The following is a 20194-nucleotide window of genomic DNA, read 5'->3' as shown; positions in this document are numbered from 1 at the left end:
AAGGGTCTGTAAAATTACATGATTACTGAGCTTACTGGTTCACGATTACTGACCCAACATTTTTTCAATGAATCGTATGGAACATTGTAATCATGAATTTGTCTTTGCCTACACCCTCATTGAACATTGACACGTCACTCAATTTTATAAAAAGTGTACGTATTCTAAACTTGAGTTACCACTTATCTACTAATTTTCGAGTTTAGTGACAATCTGTCAAAATTTGAATATATTTTACTCAAATGATGATTTAAATTTAAGTATATACATTATATATATATATATATATATATATATATATATATATATATATATATATATATATATATATATATATATATATATATATATATATATATATATATATATATATATATATATATATATATATATATATATATATATATATATATATATATATATATATATGGAATCCCTAGTTCCAACCATTCTTCTTTCATTTAAATGGGAAGCACAAAAAAGTGCTTCAAACCCGTTTCATTATGACCAGTTTGGAGTCAAAATTTAACGATTTTGTTACCCTTATATTGGATTTCTCACTTAGCAGAATAGAAACCACAGAATTTCTATTGAAAACATTTATGATTGATGATTTCAAAAATCGAATCTAGAAATAACTATGAAAAACGATGATTTTTGCCTTTATTCACTCGAATGTTCGAAAACTCAACGTTTGCTCTAATGTATGAATAAATGCATACTCAAATTTTGACACATTGTTCTAGGCCGCTTGCATGTGCCCGGAAGATTTCCCCCCAGATGCCTGACAGCGAAGGTTTTGCCGGAATGCTGGCAGAATTTCAACAAGAATCTAGCAACAATGCAACAACAACCATTTCCGGCTGAGAATTTCGTCTAGCGGTTATTGACGGTTCTTTTTCTACCTGATTTTTGTTAAACAAGACTGGCAGAACCGTTTTGAATCGGTTTTTCATTTTTAGCGCCGTTGGCTTTATTTTTTCCGTTAGAAGTTTAAATGAAGGGCAATAACATCTCTAAATATACCAGTATTTTCATTTCATTTACCAGGTTTCAAGACTCGTTTTCAATTTTGGATGTACATGCAGAATTGACGAATATCAAACGAAGTCGAACAGAAGGAAAAGCGATCTTCAAATTTCGCCTGCACAATTTTGACAGTGGCCGGAATCTTGCCATGCTTCTGCCAGTTGCCAGAATTTCTCACAAGCACACACATTATCAGATCAGAATCAATTCCGAATCGGCGAGAAATTTTTATTCGGAATTCCATGTGGAAATCATGTGGAATTCCGAATTAATTCCAACTCCAGTGCAACAACCGATTCCGAATGAATTTCGATTGATTCGGAAATCTGTCAGAATTGAGTGAGAAGATACGGACTGAATTGTCAATTCGTCTTCTTTCCCGATTTCCACGTATTCGTGCTGATTTTCAGTTTATTTTTAAATGAAAACATTTTATATAACAAAATATACAAATTTATATCTTCATGTTTTTCGGATATACAGAACTAGTAAATAACCAGTTCTTCTTAGAATCTCAACATAAACTGTTGAAATTGGCTGGAAATTAACAAAACGGCCTACCTTAGTCAGCATCATCCATTCCTCTAGCTGGAGTGTAGTGAAATGGCTTAAGTCGCCTAAATTTTACACTAACACATTCATAAAATGAGCGAATATTCAATGAAATTTATAATGTCACTGTCAATCAGGTTGATCTCGAGCAGCCAACTCAGGCGAAAATTCTAGCACTGAACCGATCGAGCACTAAAAAATCATGCAGTCGAGTAAGAATTAATTGCTCATTCCGTCATTTCGATAATGTGGGTTCCGTCATTTCGATAATGTGGGCAGGAGTTAATGAATTTGCACACTCAAAAAAATAAACACATAGTTACGTGAAAAGTTATTTGAATATTTTCACGCAGGTTTCAATGGACTGGCATGTAGAAGCTGTTTAATTCTTGGTTCAGTAATAGTTATGTGATTCATAGATAAAATGTAGTGTAGTATTGGTATCACATTTAGCAGCCAGTTCCTAACACATTTAAATACCAGAATTGTTATTGTTATTTTAGAAATTCGGTGAAGTCACAAGTAAATTTTCTCAGATTTTCATATAAATCAGTAGGAATCTACCATAAAAAATAAACATTTAAAGCAGAAAAATGGCATAAAAGGTCAATGACTGTAAAAACCACCAGCAAGCGATAACATCGCGAGAGTGAGTTTGTAAGGATGACAAAATCGGCATAGTTGACATACTAATATAAATCACAATCGCGATTCTTTTTGCCTTGCAGTAAAAATTTCAATTAAAAATATTTCGTGCGAATTTTCAATCTACTCACACTTCAAGGACAGACTGTTCGCCATTTTCAAAATCATGTGATGATTCTATTCTTTTTAGGAAATGTTAGCATAACATTCATTTTCGTCACATAAAATATTTAAAACTAACATTTGAAACCGTTACGCGTGATTTTTCAAGTAAATCGAACGTGAATTTTTATTTGAGTGTATAGTGAAGATAATACAACCCTTTTTTCAAACAAGGGCGAATCTTTCAAAAGTGAACAAATCGAGTTTCTCTTTCCTGTGAATAAGTGCTTCAAAATTCTACAACTTTGCCTAGAAATTTTTATTCCACAACAATATCAATTTTAGTGAAACAAAGAACTATCATTCCATTTATTTTCGTAAGTTTAATTGCTAGAAAGGATTCTATCAATTTGAAATGACGTGGCAAAATGAGAAAAATAAATTAATCATATTAGAAAAATTAATTACAAAAATCAATTGCGCATTGTGTTCGGATTTAGATCTATCGTTTGTAATTCAATTTTTAAGTAAATAGATTTCATTTTTTCACCAACTGAAAAACGTTTTGAATTGACGTTCAATTTTAAATGAAGTTATCCTTCACTGCGGGAATAGCGAAACGGCTCTAGATCGATCTGAATCGTAAAAATCCGGAAACTGATTTTCAATCACAGCAGGCCAAAATTCCAAATGTCAATCTTCTAGTCCGCTTATTCCGTGTGGTACGAATAACACGGCTCAACCTACTGCAGAAAATAAAAGACTAGTTTATATCCATTTTAGTACTGATGTTTGACGCCTGATTTAAAACTGTTCATAAAAAGTCACGATAATATCTAACCATAACGAAAGTTATTTTCACAGCTTTTATTTTTTGCTATAAACCCGCTCACGCCGCGTCAGTGTTGCCAAGATAAGCACCAATCGGCGTTGCCGAGCAGCGACGGAATCTCACGCTGCGGGAATTGCGTGTAACGTGAACTACAATATGCCATAAATTATTCAACAAAAGCGCGTGTAACTGCATACTGCAGTAATGTACTGGCGATGCTTTATGTTCTTTTCTGCACGACGGCATCGTGGTCTACGACGACGTACAGGGTAACGAAACAATCCATCTGCCTTCCAGCGAGTGCAAAAGGAACAACTTTATTACCTGGAACATGGTATTTTTATGTCTCTATCTTCACATCAGTCCTGTCCAGTGCAAATCCATTGCTTGGTTTAATATTTTCATCAAATTAGACCTACTCATAACCCTTCGGTCAAAACGTCAGTGACTTCAGCGAATGTCTAACGATCGACATTCTGCATGTGCTCCACCGGGTAAGCGCATTCCTTAAATCATTGCAGACTTGATCGCTCCCCACGTAATTATTTTCCTTTTTCGGCACCCGGTAAATTGACTAATTAATTTAACAACCGCAAATTCGGCCTTTTTCAGATCGTTTCCTCTCATTCCTTCTCTCGGTTCCACTATAGCTCACTGCTACTTTTATTCTCGATTTAATGAGTGTTAATTAGCATGATCGCGAATGGGTCTTTCTCTCTCGCACACAGTCTTTGGAGTCTGGCAGAATGTGTAGTCGGCTGGGTTAATAGCCCGAGTTGTACAGAGGCCAAAACAGTGGAGCACAACGAGCACAGGTTGCCGAGGAAGATAACAGCCAGATTTTCGGTTGATCGAGTTGAACTAACGAAACGCGCTCGACGACGATCGGAATTAATAAACTTGTTTCCCATTTTCACTGTTTTGGTAGACGATAAATGGTGATCACTCGAGAAACTTAACTTTGCCGAAATTCGATCGCAGCTACATTGTCCCGGTCGAGGTTGGGTAGTAATTTGAATAACTTCTCCGAGTGAGTTTGGCAGGGAATTTTTTAAACGCCTCACGAGTAATTATCGACTGAAGATAAATTGCCAAGTTGTTATTAGTTTTACGTTTCGTCTTTGACTCATCAGTGCAGAGCAGTTCAAATTGAACTACTTAGTGCTAAACTCGGCAGTTCAATTTGAACCGCTAAGCAGACGTAAAGTTTCTGCTACTTACAGAACACTTTTTGTAGTTCAAGTAGTTCAATTTGAACTGCTCTGCACTGATGAGTCAAAGACGAAACGTAAAACTAATAAAAACGGTTATGTGCCCTAGCACAAAATTTGGCTAACCCCTAAATGACCATACCTGCATCGGCCAGAAATAGTCGAAAACACGTTTTCGTTCGGCACGTCAGAAAAGACATTGCACTCCGTTGCAAAACAAAAAGTGTTCTGTAAGTAGCAGAAACTTTACGTCTGCTTAGCGGTTCAAATTGAACTGCCGAGTTTAGCACTAAGTAGTTCAATTTGAACTGCTCTGCACTGATGAGTCAAAGACGAAACGTAAAACTAATAAAAACGGTTATGTGCCCTAGCACAAAATTTGGCTAACCCCTAAATGACCATACCTGCATCGGCCAGAAATAGTCGAAAACACGTTTTCGTTCGGCACGTCAGAAAAGACATTGCACTCCGTTGCAAAACAAAAAGTGTTCTGTAAGTAGCAGAAACTTTACGTCTGCTTAGCGGTTCAAATTGAACTGCCGAGTTTAGCACTAAGTAGTTCAATTTGAACTGCTCTGCACTGATGAGTCAAAGACGAAACGTAAAACTAATAAAAACGGTTATGTGCCCTAGCACAAAATTTGGCTAACCCCTAAATGACCATACCTGCATCGGCCAGAAATAGTCGAAAACACGTTTTCGTTCGGCACGTCAGAAAAGACATTGCACTCCGTTGCAAAACAAAAAGTGTTCTGTAAGTAGCAGAAACTTTACGTCTGCTTAGCGGTTCAAATTGAACTGCCGAGTTTAGCACTAAGTAGTTCAATTTGAACTGCTCTGCACTGATGAGTCAAAGACGAAACGTAAAACTAATAAAAACGGTTATGTGCCCTAGCACAAAATTTGGCTAACCCCTAAATGACCATACCTGCATCGGCCAGAAATAGTCGAAAACACGTTTTCGTTCGGCACGTCAGAAAAGACATTGCACTCCGTTGCAAAACAAAAAGTGTTCTGTAAGTAGCAGAAACTTTACGTCTGCTTAGCGGTTCAAATTGAACTGCCGAGTTTAGCACTAAGTAGTTCAATTTGAACTGCTCTGCACTGATGAGTCAAAGACGAAACGTAAAACTAATAAAAACGGTTATGTGCCCTAGCACAAAATTTGGCTAACCCCTAAATGAAAGTTGTTATTGTAATTCTGTATTGTAAATTCGCAAACTTGTCAATTACTATTACTTGATGAAGTTCTGCTTTGTGATCGACGAAAAACGGAAAATATTGACAGGAAAACGGTACTATCGTTGTTTGTCCCGTGATGTACGCTGGGCTCATTGCAATTTCCGAAATCGAATATCTTCATTATAATCTACCTGATTGACCCGCATTTGCAGGAATCCGTTATTGATAACTTTGTGAATTTCGTTAATTGAACTGAAAATTTACTGAGCGACTGGTGACTTTTACGATGGCGTTCGAACAGTTGCAGGTGGTCCCGAATTCGATGTCTTTCGATTGTGGAACAGGTACTTTAATTTTTTTTTTATGTGTCGATCTGCATAAAACGGTAACTCGTAGGTAATTAATTCAACCGACAGCAAGTGACTTTCCAAACAGAGTAAATTATCGACCCAATATAGGGCATCTTGCTTTCATTCCTTCATCGAGTTGCTGTTTTAAAACTTAACGGATGTCAATTCACCCGTAGTTGGTAACGTCTATTAGTATGCAATTTTATTGCTACGAAAGCCATATCTTTTTTTGTTATGGCCAATGAAAAGATGACGACTACTGTGCATTTTGTTAGGTAAACTTGAAAACATCATTAACGCCCGTGTACGCCCTCTACGAATGAAATACAACGTTGGATCACGAATAGCCATGAGCTTGCCGAACACGTATTATGGGTTACTGCGATTGGGTTGGTTTATGCAACCTAACGACTTTTGTTTGTTGAGCTAAAATAGTATCCGTATATCGAGTTTGATTAAAAACTTACCATGGATTCAGTCGAATTACAATCTATTCGAATCGTAAAGGTTATTCCGCTTTTTGACATTAGGGCTATAAAATTTAGAGCATGTAAAAAACCTGTTTTAATCCACCTAGTGGTGTAATGATGCCTTTCTCATATCAATGGTAATGGTTATGGTGTAAAATTTTTAACACACTTCACCCTATATTTTCGATCCGGAAGTCGGATCGGGATGAAATTCAAGAATTACGTATGGGACCACATGACCGTTCATTTGAATCTAAGTTTGTGACAATCGCGTTATCTATGAGAAAAGTTAGAACACATATTTTCATTTTTTGCACATTTTACCCCATAACTTCGGAACCGGAAGGCGGATTCAAATAATATTCAGGAATTTTGTATGGGACCACTAGACCTTTTATTTGAATCTTAGTTCGTGAAAATCGGTTCAGTCATCTCCGAGAAAATTTAGTGCACAAAACGTTACATACACACATACGCACACACACACACATACACGAACATTTTGCGAATTCGACGAACTGAGTCGAATTGTATATGACACTTGGCCCTCCGGGTCTCGGTTCAAAAGACGGTTTTTACATAACCTTTCTATAGAGAAAGGCAAAAAGGTTTGAATAATGATACTTATATCGAGCGTTAGGTAAAATTAGTTTTGCGTGAGATTGCCAATTCTTACATTGCCGCGAAACTGAATTACAGGTAGCGACACCTGCCAATGAAAAATGAAACCAAGAAAAAGAGGGTTCTTTCGAAAACTGATTGCATTGATTTTTTCGTTTATTCAATAGTACAAATAGTTATCAGCAATCAAAGTAAACTCGGAGTAGAAGAAAATCGATTTCAAAGTCATAACTACTACTTTTTTTAGTGTAAACTACGATTAAATATGGAAAATCTTCAGAAATGTGTGAAATTGGGTAACGTTAGGTTAAACAGAAACCAGAGTAATGTTGATTTCTCGAGTACTAAATGTTCATCGATCTAGTACCATTTATTTAGGATACTTTATTTGTTATTTCCGGGCATTTAAAAAATGGTATTGAATCAAATATAATGCTACAGTCTAAACAAACGTTAGTTTTCGCACAATGAATTAAGATTAACATTACCACCTCACAGTAGAACTTTTTTTTGCACTTCTACTATGATTTTGTGAAGTAATTAAAAATTTTCCTAACGATTTGACAGCTCGCTGAAAGTATCATGTCTAAATTAGCAGCGCCTCTACATTTCGTTTTAGTATCATTGTGCCAATTGCATTACAGACTGCTAATGCTGTCATAATTTTCGGCATTGATTCACTGAAATGTTCAGCCAAGAAGATCATTATTTACTGATTTTTCAGTAAAATTTTGACAGTTGTGAGTTGCAGAGACTTCAGCAAACAGTTTTTGCTGACATTCCAGCTAGGAAAACTTCAAAAAAAAATTCACTGAAATTAATAATTAGATGTGTACAGTAATTTTAATGCCATAGAACGGTGTTTGTTAATGGTTTGTTTCAGTCTTGTATAGACGTAGAGCCGCCTGTAGCTAGTTTTAAATTCGATCAGTAATTACCGAGAAAATGAGATTGGAAAAATGACATGCGAATACAATTATGTAATAAAAATCGCGAAAACGCTATCGCAGAGACCGGACTCGATTCCGTAGCTAGCTCTACACTATTCTGAAAGCTTTTCTGTTTTGTTTTTATTTTAATCTTGATAGTTTCATTCATCGAGGATGTCAGGTAATTTTTTCAAAAATCTGTGATCAAGCCAAAAACCTGTCCGTGAAAATCTGTGCACGTTTCCCGTACCATAATAACAGATCAAAATCACTTTGGTGAGCAAAAAAAAGTAGATCGAAATCATTTTGGTGAGCAAAAATCTGTGAAATCCTGTGATTTATTTCAGAATCTGTGAAAATCTGTAATCATTTTCAGAAATTTGTGAAAATCTGTGCCATTTTTTAATATCTGTGCAGAAAGTTGATAATCTGTTAAACACAGATTAATCTGTGAACCTGGCATCCCTGAAATTATTAACTATTATCATCACCCACTCAAAAAAATAATCACTTCATAGTTACGTGAAAAGCTATGTGAATTTTTTTAATCCTGCTTTTCAAGTAGGTTTTAATAGACTGGCATTCAGAAACTGTTTAATGCATAATCCAGTTAAAGTTACGTGTTTCATAGATGAAATGTAGTGTAGTGTTCATATCATTCTCAAATTTTCATATAAATCAATAGGATTCTTACCATGAAAAATAAACTATTCACTCGATTTATTTCTGAAAAACAGCATAGAAGTTCAATGGCTGAGAAAAAAAAACACCAGCAACATTCTGTTCATTATAGGGGATGCTCGCATAATATTCATTTTTGTCATGTAAAAAATTCAATTTGACATTTGAAACGATTTCACGTGATTTTTCTAGTAACTCGAACGTGAATTTTTATTTGAGTGAAAATAATCACAAATCTTCAAGTTACGTTTTCAATGTATGTAATTGGATATTCAATACAAAATTTACCAGTAATTGACCAATTTCAACGATAGTTCGAGTAGGAATCGTTGTACACAATCAAGATTTATGAATTTGTTTCTGAAGAATTGTGATATGAGTCCACAGAAAAGAAAACTGAAACACACGCAATTACCCTCACCATTCCGCGTAGTTTTCCTTCCAGAGTGAATTTGCATTGACCCTGACAATGAAAGTTGATTGGCTAGATAAACATACCCCAAGATGACCATTTCGTTTCGGACCGGAAATCGTAAAAAAATCCAATCTATGAGGTGCTGTGAAAACATCTGAATTTTAATTGGTTTCGAATTCTAGATGAGCCAGATAACCGAATCCCTGCTGTGCTGGGTCTATGCGATGGTGCTAATTGGTTACAGGTTCTACAGAAACAAATTAATTCATTTGGGTTGGCAAATTCGGGTTCGGCGAAATGGTGTCCCAGTCACCGTTATTCGATGAGAAAATCGAACGTCCGGAAGATTTTGCGTTGAACAACGACACGGGTTTGAAACACTTTTTATTGAATTTTCACTTCAAGTTTGAGTCACGAGGCAAGATCTGAAAACCGAGCGGACCGCTTTAGCTTGTTCTTAACTGTAACTTAAAGTATTCCATTCCCTGATTGGTTACATTTGATAACTCTGTCCGTACAATGTGAAAAATAAACGTTACTGCAGGGTTCGCAGCTATAATGGCGCTCTAGATTCCAACACGGAAGTTCGGTACACGAGAACCGCACCTCTTCCGATAAAACTCGTTCGGTCAGTTTGAACCAACTGCGATCCTCAGTTTAGGTCGGTGAGTCAGTGTCTGTAATCAACCCGATTCGCGGCTTACTGATCATGCGAAACCGAAACCGCCGCAAAATTCGGCACCCGGATAACGAACCGAAGCCTACAGAAAATGGTTCAACGCTATACACTTATTAGCTAGTGTATCATCATCAGCATCATCATCATCAGCCTCATCTCCGTATATCGGTCTGTCTACGGGCCATCACGACGAACTGCTAGAGCGTTGGGCAAAACTAGCATCATCCCTTTTTCGGTCCGACCACGCTGTGCGAACTGCGCACGGCTCAATCGAAGCGGAGAAAACACAGAGCCTTCTAATTAACCAATCAACCGGGCCATTTTCTGTAGCAGCTTCAAATCAACAATCGTAGTTGGCGGGGCTTACTGGAACGAGCGGCCAGATCGTGTATTAAATTACGACTACTACTACTACTACTACTCTACTGGAAGACAGCAGGAAAATATCCAGGAATAGGAAAGATTAACCTATCAATAACTAGCGGGTTTGTTGTCGGTGCTTACCACACCCTGTTGAAATTGATGATGGGCAAAGACGCCAAGATCACTAGACCGCTGTCCCGGCATGTGACGTTCGTACATTACTATGGCAACGTTTGTTTACTATCTGAAATGCATTGGTTTCTACGATGTCTTGAGGCAACTGAGATCTGCATCCGGTTTGTAGCTCAGAACTTGTTACAACAACAACAAAAAACACAGATCTTGTCGAAGAATTCCAAGAGAAAGGAAAAAGGGCGCGCGCGCTTTCCTGATTGAGCTGCGCTCTAAAATTAGGCCCTCAAAATATAAGACCTCAACTTTTCTGACGCATCGATCAGCACACGGCGGGCTCGAGTGCCTCTCAATGGGTCGGGTTCTATTATTAATTGATACTATGATTAAAGTTTCCCGTTCGCCCCTCGCCGACCAACCGGGAAGCGATGATGAGAGTGAATTCAGAAAAGAACCCGACCGGCCGAGAAGCCGACGATCGGTAATAACTGTTATTATTTTGAACTTTGTTACTATTATAACGCTCATCATCGCTCTATCAAGGTAGGCAAAATCGACCTGCGATCAACAGCGAGATAGAGAGAGATAGAGCGATAGAGAGTGATAATGCTGAACTCGTCGAGTCGAGAATGTGTTGGAAAAACTTTTGAGACCTGCACGAATCGCACCTCCACCCACACGGACAAACGAACCCACTCGGATCGGAGCTAATGTGTGTTTTAATAAATCGCCTCCAGTTGGCCCTCTCACCCGCGATCGTTGAGCGGCAAGATGAAGCGAATGACTTTTTTCTCGGATCGAACGAGTAGAGTTGTAATTTATGCCATATTGACAAAGAAATCATACCGAGTAGGCCAGATATGTCAGTTTGTTTTTTTTCAACATGGTTACACTAGGTTACTATGATCAATCAATCAATCAATAGAGCATGCACTGATACAGTATTGGTGACAAATCCGATTAAAATAGTTAGCGTCCGCGTTGAAAATGTCAAACCATTCCACGCTTTTAATCCTTTGTTGTCACCGAGATGCAATGACAGACGATTTGAAAGTTCATAGCATTTCCTTAAAACTTACGCCTTATTCGGTAGCAATATTTAATTCCACCAAACTGCAACCAATTTTTCTTCTGCCTAATCGAACAATTTCCTTTCCTCTTTCGGCGCGGGTTTCGTTCATACTATCGCAGCCACACTTAAATTTTCGTTCCACTGAGTCAACCCATTTCAGACGAAGTCGCTACTAGCAAACGGACCGGTTTATAGGACTGCACAAAACTTCCGAATCGGCCTGGTCCTAAACTCAGCTAAAACCACGTGCCATTGGGCACTCAGAGAAATGTTTGATATTTTCATTTATACCATTTGCGTATATTTCTTCAAATCAATGTTCACACAAAATGAAGCGCTCCCGTTCAATTGCTCTTGACCGTGTCGTGAATCCACTGGACGTACTTCGGTATGTCGACGTAGATGAATGGAGTTCCCGGTTCCGATTCCAAGATTCCGATCGACAGCATCGCCACCTGATACATGCGACTGTGGTACTCGACCTCCAGTGCCGATCCGGCACCACCGGTCATCTCGATGGTCTTGTTGTTGTAGCTTCTGGCACAGATCTGGCCCTCGTTCAGGTTAATCTTGTGGCCGACCAGCTGCCGGCAGTCGTCCAGTTCGACGTAACGCATCCAGTATTGCTGCGGACGCTGCATTGTCGTCCACAAACTGTTGTACACATTCGGCTGGTTGACCGTACCGATTTCGAACTTGATCAGCGGTAGACAGATTGGTTTGATAGCTGAAATGAACCGAGACATAAGTGGATGTGCTTGAAGAATAGTTCAAGATGAATTTCTTACAGTTAAAAATGAATCTTCGCCAAGTAATGTCACTTTTAATGAACGTGTAAGGGCAGCAATGATAAAATGTCCACACAAATTTGGAATGCCATTACATAGTAATCATTAAAAATGGCATTATTCGTTCTCGTGTAAAGGCCTCTTTACGATTACAATATCTTCGAACAAAGAGGAACTAAAGGCAAGTTCAGGAGTGTTCCAGTTCTAGATGCATAATTTATGTCAGTTTCAAAATTTAAATGTGGAAATTATAAGCGCATGTTCAGGAGTGTTCTAGTTTTAGAAGCATAATTTATGTCAGTTTTAAATTTTATAACTAGAAATTATAAGGGCATATTCAGGAGTGTTCTAGTTCTAGATGCATAATTTAAGTCAGTTTTAAAATTTAAATCTAGAAATTATAACAAAATAAACTGGGAGCCCCAGCAGCGTTTTATCTGTGTTTCAAATATAGAACAAATAGAACGGCAGTGTATACCAGTTTTAAATTTGACAGTAGAACTGGTCGAATAAATAAAACTAAAACGGATTGCTGGGGATACGTTTGTTTCAGTTTCAGTTATATTATAGACCACCCATATGAATCTTGCAGCTGCTGAATTTGCTCTTATAATCACATCACAATAATCGAAATTGCTCTTACGGCCTTCTGAAAAATCATCCGAGAAATCAGTTTAGAGATTGGCACAATGACGCTGAAATGAAATGTAGAGGCGCTGCTGTCAGTAAAAGCTGAGAAATCGATAAGAAAATTTTTAATTACTTCACCTTTTTCACGATTGCTCATAAACACGGTCAAATTCATTTGAAAAATCATAGTAGAAGTGGAAGAAAAAGTTTTTACTCAGTGGTGGTAATGTTGATCTTATTTATTGTGCAAAAACTACCGTTTATTTAGAATGAAGCATTAGAGCAAATTCAGCAGTTAAAAGTTCTATATGGAAGATCTATAATAGAACAGAAACTGGAACAAACGTATCCCCAGCAAGCCGTTCTAGTTTTATTTATTCGACCAGTTCTTCTGTCAAATTTAAAACTGGTCTGCCATGCCGTTCATTTTTTTTTTGTATATTTGAAACACGAGTAAAACACTGCTGGGGCTGCCAGTTTTTCTTGTTGTAAAATTAAGATTAAAAGTTTGTAACTGACATAAATTATGCATCTAGAACTAGCACACTACTGAATATGCCCTCATGCTTGACTCAATACCATTTTTCAAATGTCCGGACATACCAAATAAAGTACCCAAAATAAATGGTACTTGATCGCTAGATATTAAAGTACTCGAGCAATCAACATTACACTGGTTTCTGTTTAACCTAACCTTACCCAATTTTACACATTTCTGAAGATTGTTCATGTTTTACCGTCGTTTACACTAAAAAAAAGTCGTAGTAATAACTTTGAAATCGATTTTCTTCTACTACGAGTTTACTTTTATTGCTGAAATCTATTTGTATTACTGAATGAACGAAAAAATCGTTGCAAATCACTATTGGCGATACGAGGTCTAAGTTTAACAGTCGCATAGATCCCAATCGAATTTGATTGGGTTCCGGTTTCGGTCTTAGAGACTGATAAAAATTAAAGTATAAATAATTCAATTTCAAAAGCGTGTTACACGGCACTAGAAAAATCAAGCAAAATATAATCCACTAGCCATATAACTCTTCAATAGGGCAGCTTAGTTCAGTTGATGACCAAATTTCTTATTTTGATTCCGGATATACCGAATTACAGTTACCGGTTCCGGAAAAAGTGATTGTATACTCCAAAATCGGAATTCTCTCCAATTTCTCATGATGTTCACAAACTTATACGTTCAAATGAAAGTGATTATGATCCCAGTAGTTGATGTACAATTTTGTCCGGTCTGGCTTCCGGTTCCTGAATTACAGGGTAAAGTTTGTTTGAAATTGTAATCCGTCGTTTAAAGTGACAATGCAAAAATGGAAAAAAAAATCCCATAAATTTGGCTCAAAACAGGTTTACAATTTGAGAAGGTTATGCTTGTTTAAGATAAAACGAAATGTGTTTTGAAGGCCCCTAGTGATATTTTTGACAAAAATGAGTTATATGAGAAAAATATGTTTCAAATTAGTAGTTACTATAACAATTTTCTATCAACAGAATAATATTACAGTGAAACTTTGTAGTAATCGACGTCCGTGTCTTCAAAAACTCGAACTTTATTCGAAACATTATAGATTTTAACTATAAAAATACACGACTATAAAAACTACGTGAATCACCTACTCTAAAAGTTTCGTCGTCTTTGACAGATATAGATATAGTTGTTGATGCTTTAAAAGAAAAAACAAATAACACTTGTGGCTAGAGAATATTATCTGTTGAAACTGTGATTGGCATCTACCCACCAGTCGATTTATTTTTATATTCGCTCTAATTCTTGATATAAAAAGCGAAAACAACTATTCCACTTCTGGCCAAGATGTCAAGAGTACTTTTGCACGTCTACACACTAGAAATACTCTCGGCCAATGTTGCCAAAACAGTAAACTGCTAAAAATCGACACTTTTTTTAAAAAAGTATTTCTATAAATACTAAGATCAACTTGTCGATTTTATCAGTGTATGAAAGATGATAAATATTCGATGTTATTTCGAATACAAATCATAAATAAATCATATATAAATCAAATATAAGCTATTATTTTTGCTTTAGAAATAAAAAACAAGTCTTCTAGTTGAACCAAATTTTAACCAATCAAGTTCTGAAAACTAACTAATATTTTAGTTATTTTGAGATTGTGGAGTTTTCCGTACCCAGAATAAAATTATGAATAGATGCAGGATGATGGGTGTTAACTCGTCTGGAATTTGAATCGGAAATCCGGTATGATTTTCAAATGAATTCCAAATCATATTCAACAACCATTTGGAAATCATACTGAATTCCAAATCGAATTCCAGACGAGTTAACTGGAAGGAGAAGTAAAACGATATAACGTTATACCATTTAAAAATTTCCGATATACACGATATAGCACTACACATTTCATTCAAATAACAATATACGATACGGTACAATACTGTGAAAATTCATAAAATATCATTTGAATGTATTAAATTTTATTCAAATTTCAGTCTTCAAGAGATTAATAAATATTTTGACGACGCACCATCCGGGGATGAATGGATAATGAATCAGACGTTTGTTTGAAAATAATATTAACCGATAATTTGAAAATTTAACAATTTCTCCATTGAAATTGAAATTGAATTCAAATAACATTCGGGATCGATTTCGTTTACCAAATTCATCAAGCCGAATCGAATTAGCACTTAGTGCTATGTTTGACAGTTGGCGTGCACAAAGATGTCAGATCAAAATTTTTAATGTCTGCAGGATAGAAAATGAGTACTCCATTTTGAAAGTTTAGAGAACAAGAAAAAAGCTCTCCACAGCCTACGTTATGTCTGCAATATCAACCGTAATATTCAGAATATCGATTGAAGTCATCGGAAATCTGCAAAAAAAAACTTTAAATATGGATATCTTTAAAAATCTGCACTCGAAAATAAAATCTGCAGTTTTTCTAAGAAATCTGCAGATTTATGTACGATTCAGACGATCCGGCTTCTTCCGCCACCGTCACCGGAACGTCAGCCTCCGTCAAAATTAGTCAAATGAGTTTCCCTTTGCGCATTCACACGATCCAGCAGAGATCCGGAACGTCAACGTCCGTCAACGGCAAGCTCCGTCAACATTTCTCCGAAAGAATATTTGACGGACTGTGATTATCGCACACATGCACGATTCATATGATTACGGTATTGAGCTGACGTTTGTTATGTATGTATTCGGTGTCAAGATCCCACTCTTAAACAAAATATACCACATATAAGTAATTGAACTTATCAGTAGATTTGCAAAGTACGTTACGTTGTCGAGTGGAACTAATCGTTTTGTTTTTTCCTCTTTCTAGTTAATTTTGAAAGTTATTTGTTCCATTAAAAGGTAGGAAAACAACAGATCGATTGGCTTCAAAAGCTCCCAGATTTTGTATTAGTGGAATGAAATTGTGCGAAACTAACTTCTTCAAACTCTGCGTGTAAGAAAATGACATGACGGACACGGATAGGAAACCGGACCGTGTGAATCAGAATGACGGTGACGGACGGTGACGGAAGAAGCCGGACGGTCTGAATCGTACTTTAGACGCAAATCTGCAGACCTGACATATCTGGGCGTGCATCACAATCACAGAAAAGTTCGTTTACACGCTTACTTGTGACTACTCAATTTGGTACAACTCTTTCAAATTGACGGGTACGATGTCGGATGAAAGTGACTCTGTTGTGCAACTAAGTAGCTACCACAGAGATACCAGATCTACAGATTTTTCTGATGTGCTGCAGACATTTCTTGTCGCAGACTCGAAAATCGAGTTTTTCGCAGACTTTCGTCAAAATTAAACATTTCAATAATTTTTTTTTTGCTCGCCGATCCAGTGTGCCAGTCCATGTTTCATAAAGAAATAAAAGTCCGTGGACATCTTTTCGGACCTTTGCAACTCTGTCTGAAGATATTTGAAATTTATACCTGGCATCTCTGAGCTACAAGTAAGCGTGTATTGAACCATGACAACCATTTGAGAACGAAAGCGGATAACATTAGCAAAAATAAGTTTAACTTACAATCACTAAGTAGCACCTCTCGATCGATAACGATTATTGCTATATCGTGCAGAAACGTATCCTGATTGTAACCATCATGAATGATTACTTTTTCCACCGATCGTCGCTGCACGGGATCGGAACACTTCACTCCCTCGCAGTCCTGATCGGTAGCGAGATCGTATTCACCCAACACCACCGAAGTTCTACAAAAAAACAAAAATTCGTTATCACTGCCCAGTGCCCCGGAATTGCGCAAAAAATTAATCACTCACTCATTTACCGCAATATTACTGGCACACACTGCTGTCGTTAGAATGTGAGTCCGTGTAATTAGTGTACCATGGCAGAAATGGACGGATTCGTCTGGGTAGTAGAACAGAACCAGCCAGGGTGATTCCTGAAGTCTTCTTTCCGCTGGACGATCACGATCTTCGTATTCGGTACTGCCGCAGTCCTTGTTCAAAACATCACTGAGCTCCAATTGTGCTTTGTCCGGAAAGTGAAAGCCTACAGATATACAAACACGTAACCGGAGTTCAATAGAATACCAGAATTGATCCGAAATTTCCTACGTGCACCGTACTCACGCTCACCATGACTGAATGAAAACAAAACCAACAGCAGACAGATCACAGAACCGTTTACACTAGCCATTGTTTCGAAACGGTTTAGTTTTATTTCTTCTCAACGCAATCGACTGCCAAGAACTGAACAAACTGCCAGTGATTATTCTGACCCTTATCAGTTTGTCTTCTTAGTTAGTATGTGACTGGGGTTTCCCACTACCAACCGTGTGTCTGCCGTATTAATCACAAATACTAGAATCGTTACACACGGTTCTACAGATTTCTCCGTGCATGGAGTGGAGATATAACTTAACGGGAATCTTAGGCCTGGCTCGGATTGTTGTTTCTAAATAAAAAGGAAATACCAAACGATCGCTTAAAATGTTTTCAAGAGATCTGTTGCATCGACTGAATGTTACATGAGAGATCCATCAGTTATTGGTAAAGTTTTGTTGCAATTCCGCACGTTATAATGCAACTATAAAATATCTGGGGAATTTGTTAGAGACCCGCTAACTGAATTGAAGGTTGCTAGTAGAAATCATTGTTGCGTACCAAGAATCAAAGCAACTTAAGTAGTAGGTCCTGGAATGATTTCTCTCTGATGACATTTTTGTTTTTAACGGTGGCACCTGTGCACGGAAGAAAAGGATGCATTGATTACACCCAAATTGGAGCGATTATAGTCACCGCTACACTACACCGGTGTAGCACTAAAAACAAAAACGACATAACATCTTTTTTGCTTGAAAAAAAATGCAACTGACCAAACAACACTCGGAACCCATCAATCACAAAATGGTGATATCGCAATTGTTATGAACTCAACTAACTCACACAGTAGTTAGTCAATCCCACTTGTGTCCGTATGTTTCGAACCCTCAATGTTTCAATATTCAGTTGCAATATTTAAAGTGAAATGAAGCGCAGCGCATTTCGCAATTAAATTTATCACAACTAAGTATTCTTAGAATTTTGCTTTGCCGAGCCGTAATTGGTTTTGAAATATATAAACGTCTACAGTTCCGTTTCACGGAGATAATTTTCGAACTGATAAATAGTGTTTGTTTCATTCAGTAATAGCCGTTCAACCGAGAAGGTTGTGTATAGAAGCGTACAGTTTAACAACGCTGGTTATTTAGGGGTTAGCCAAATTTTGTGCTAGGGCACATAACCGTTTTTATTAGTTTTACGTTTCGTCTTTGACTCATCAGTGCAGAGCAGTTCAAATTGAACTGCTTAGTGCTAAACTCGGCAGTTCTATTTGAACCGCTAAGCAGACGTAAAGTTTCTGCTACTTACAGAACACTTTTTGTTTTGCAACGAAGTGCAATGTCTTTTCTGACGTGCCGAACGAAAACGTGTTTTCGACTATTTCTGGCCGATGCAGGTATGGTCATTTAGGGGTTAGCCAAATTTTGTGCTAGGGCACATAACCGTTTTTATTAGTTTTACGTTTCGTCTTTGACTCATCAGTGCAGAGCAGTTCAAATTGAACTGCTTAGTGCTAAACTCGGCAGTTCTATTTGAACCGCTAAGCAGACGTAAAGTTTCTGCTACTTACAGAACACTTTTTGTTTTGCAACGAAGTGCAATGTCTTTTCTGACGTGCCGAACGAAAACGTGTTTTCGACTATTTCTGGCCGATGCAGGTATGGTCATTTAGGGGTTAGCCAAACTAATAAAAACGCTGGTTAGTTTACACGCATTAAATACGACAACGGTTGAACTACAGGTAGAGACCTGTTGGCAGCAGCCGTTAAAACGTATAGTCGTGCTGCATAAGAGAGCCCTAGTGCTGGGCCAAGCTGGTGAAGGAAACAACAAAGGGCGTTTCCCAAGCTCTACACAGGCCACAATACACAGCCACAAGTGCTGAGCAAGAGAGTGCAAAGGCACATCGAAGAAGGAGAGTGCAAAGGCACATAGAAGCAGGAGAGTGCAAAGGCACACCGGTGCGAAGGCACTTCGGTGCAGAAGCATATCGGTGCGGAGCACAAGGAAGAAGGAGACAAGACAACTCGGTCTTTCCACTGCCATACAACACGCAGGTATACACCGGTGACCTGCGCTGGTTACAGCTGGCGAAGACAAAAGTAAATCGGAAATCGAGTGGTGCTTGATGTCAGGTAGCAGTAGCATCACATCCAACAATCAGCATCCAACAAGAACATCTAGAGCAACGAGAATCTACACGGCAGTGCAACGGAGATAGACAACAATTTCAAGGTAGAAGTTTTTTCTTTTCCTTTTGATTGAGTACTGTGTAGTGTTGGTTTCATTTTTTATTTAAAGTTTGATTAAAAATTTTAATGTGATGGATGAATCCATGGACGTAAATCCTAGCATGAATCCTATACCCCCACGAACGAAAAAATATCAGGAGAGCTCTTCTGGGCCTTGGATAGTCTTTTTTAGACGTATATCAAAGCCATTAAACCTTTTACAAATTAATAAAGGTTTGACATCACGATACTCTTCAATCAAAGAGATCATAAAAGTAAATAACGATAAAATTCGTGTTGTGGTAAATAATTTGAAACACGCGAATGATATTGTCTCTTCGGAACATTTCATTAAAGAGTATAAAGTTTACATACCCTCCAAAGATGTCGAAATTGACGGTGTTGTTACCGAAGCGAGTCTTTCGGTAGATGATTTACTCAAGCATGGTGTTGGTCGTTTCAAGAACTCTATGCTTGAGGGTGTGAAAATACTGGAGTGCAAACAATTGTACTCAGTAGTTCATGAAGAGGGAAAGAAAGTTTATCGGCCATCAGACTCGTTTCGAGTGACATTTGCCGGGTCTGCGTTGCCGTCCCATGTCTATGTCGATAAAATTCGCCTCCCTGTTCGGCTTTTTGTTCCAAATGTAATGAATTGTACGAACTGCAAAAAATTCGGCCACACAGCTACTTACTGTAGTAATAA

General features: G+C 37.6%; 1 protein-coding gene across 3 annotated transcripts; it reads right to left on the bottom strand.

Moving 5' to 3' along the window:
- Positions 1-11543: 11543 nt before the first annotated feature.
- LOC131430298 (serine protease grass-like) lies at positions 11544-17597 on the bottom strand. Of its 3 annotated transcripts, none has more exons than XM_058595202.1 (4): positions 17270-17597; positions 16970-17204; positions 16716-16900; positions 11544-11992 (listed from the first exon to the last, which is right to left on the bottom strand). In XM_058595202.1, exons 1-4 carry the CDS (start codon positions 17349-17351, stop codon positions 11610-11612), a joined length of 885 nt encoding a protein of 294 aa, XP_058451185.1. In that variant the 5' UTR covers positions 17352-17597; the 3' UTR covers positions 11544-11609. The 3 variants fall into 3 exon arrangements, with proteins under 3 accessions (XP_058451185.1, XP_058451270.1, XP_058451356.1); XM_058595287.1 differs by having other exon boundaries at positions 17285-17597; XM_058595373.1 differs by having other exon boundaries at positions 17291-17594.
- Positions 17598-20194: the final 2597 nt, after the last annotated feature.

Source organism: Malaya genurostris, chromosome 1, assembly GCF_030247185.1.
Source record: "Malaya genurostris strain Urasoe2022 chromosome 1, Malgen_1.1, whole genome shotgun sequence".
Taxonomy (NCBI): domain Eukaryota; kingdom Metazoa; phylum Arthropoda; class Insecta; order Diptera; family Culicidae; genus Malaya; species Malaya genurostris.
The sequence above is the reverse complement of the archived record's forward strand: the minus strand, read 5'-3'. Positions and strand labels throughout refer to the sequence as shown.

Bases quoted from the DNA above. Each gene is read 5' to 3' on its own strand.
- LOC131430298 (XM_058595202.1), bottom strand. From the start codon at position 17,351: ATGGCTAGTGTAAACGGTTCTGTGATCTGTCTGCTGTTGGTTTTGTTT. The intron at 16,901-16,969 runs GTGAGTGATTAA...GTTTTTTTGTAG, and splicing joins AGTAATATTGCGGTAAATGA to AACTTCGGTGGTGTTGGGTG. The intron at 11,993-16,715 runs GTAAGTTAAACT...GGTTCATTTCAG, and splicing joins AGAGGTGCTACTTAGTGATT to CTATCAAACCAATCTGTCTA.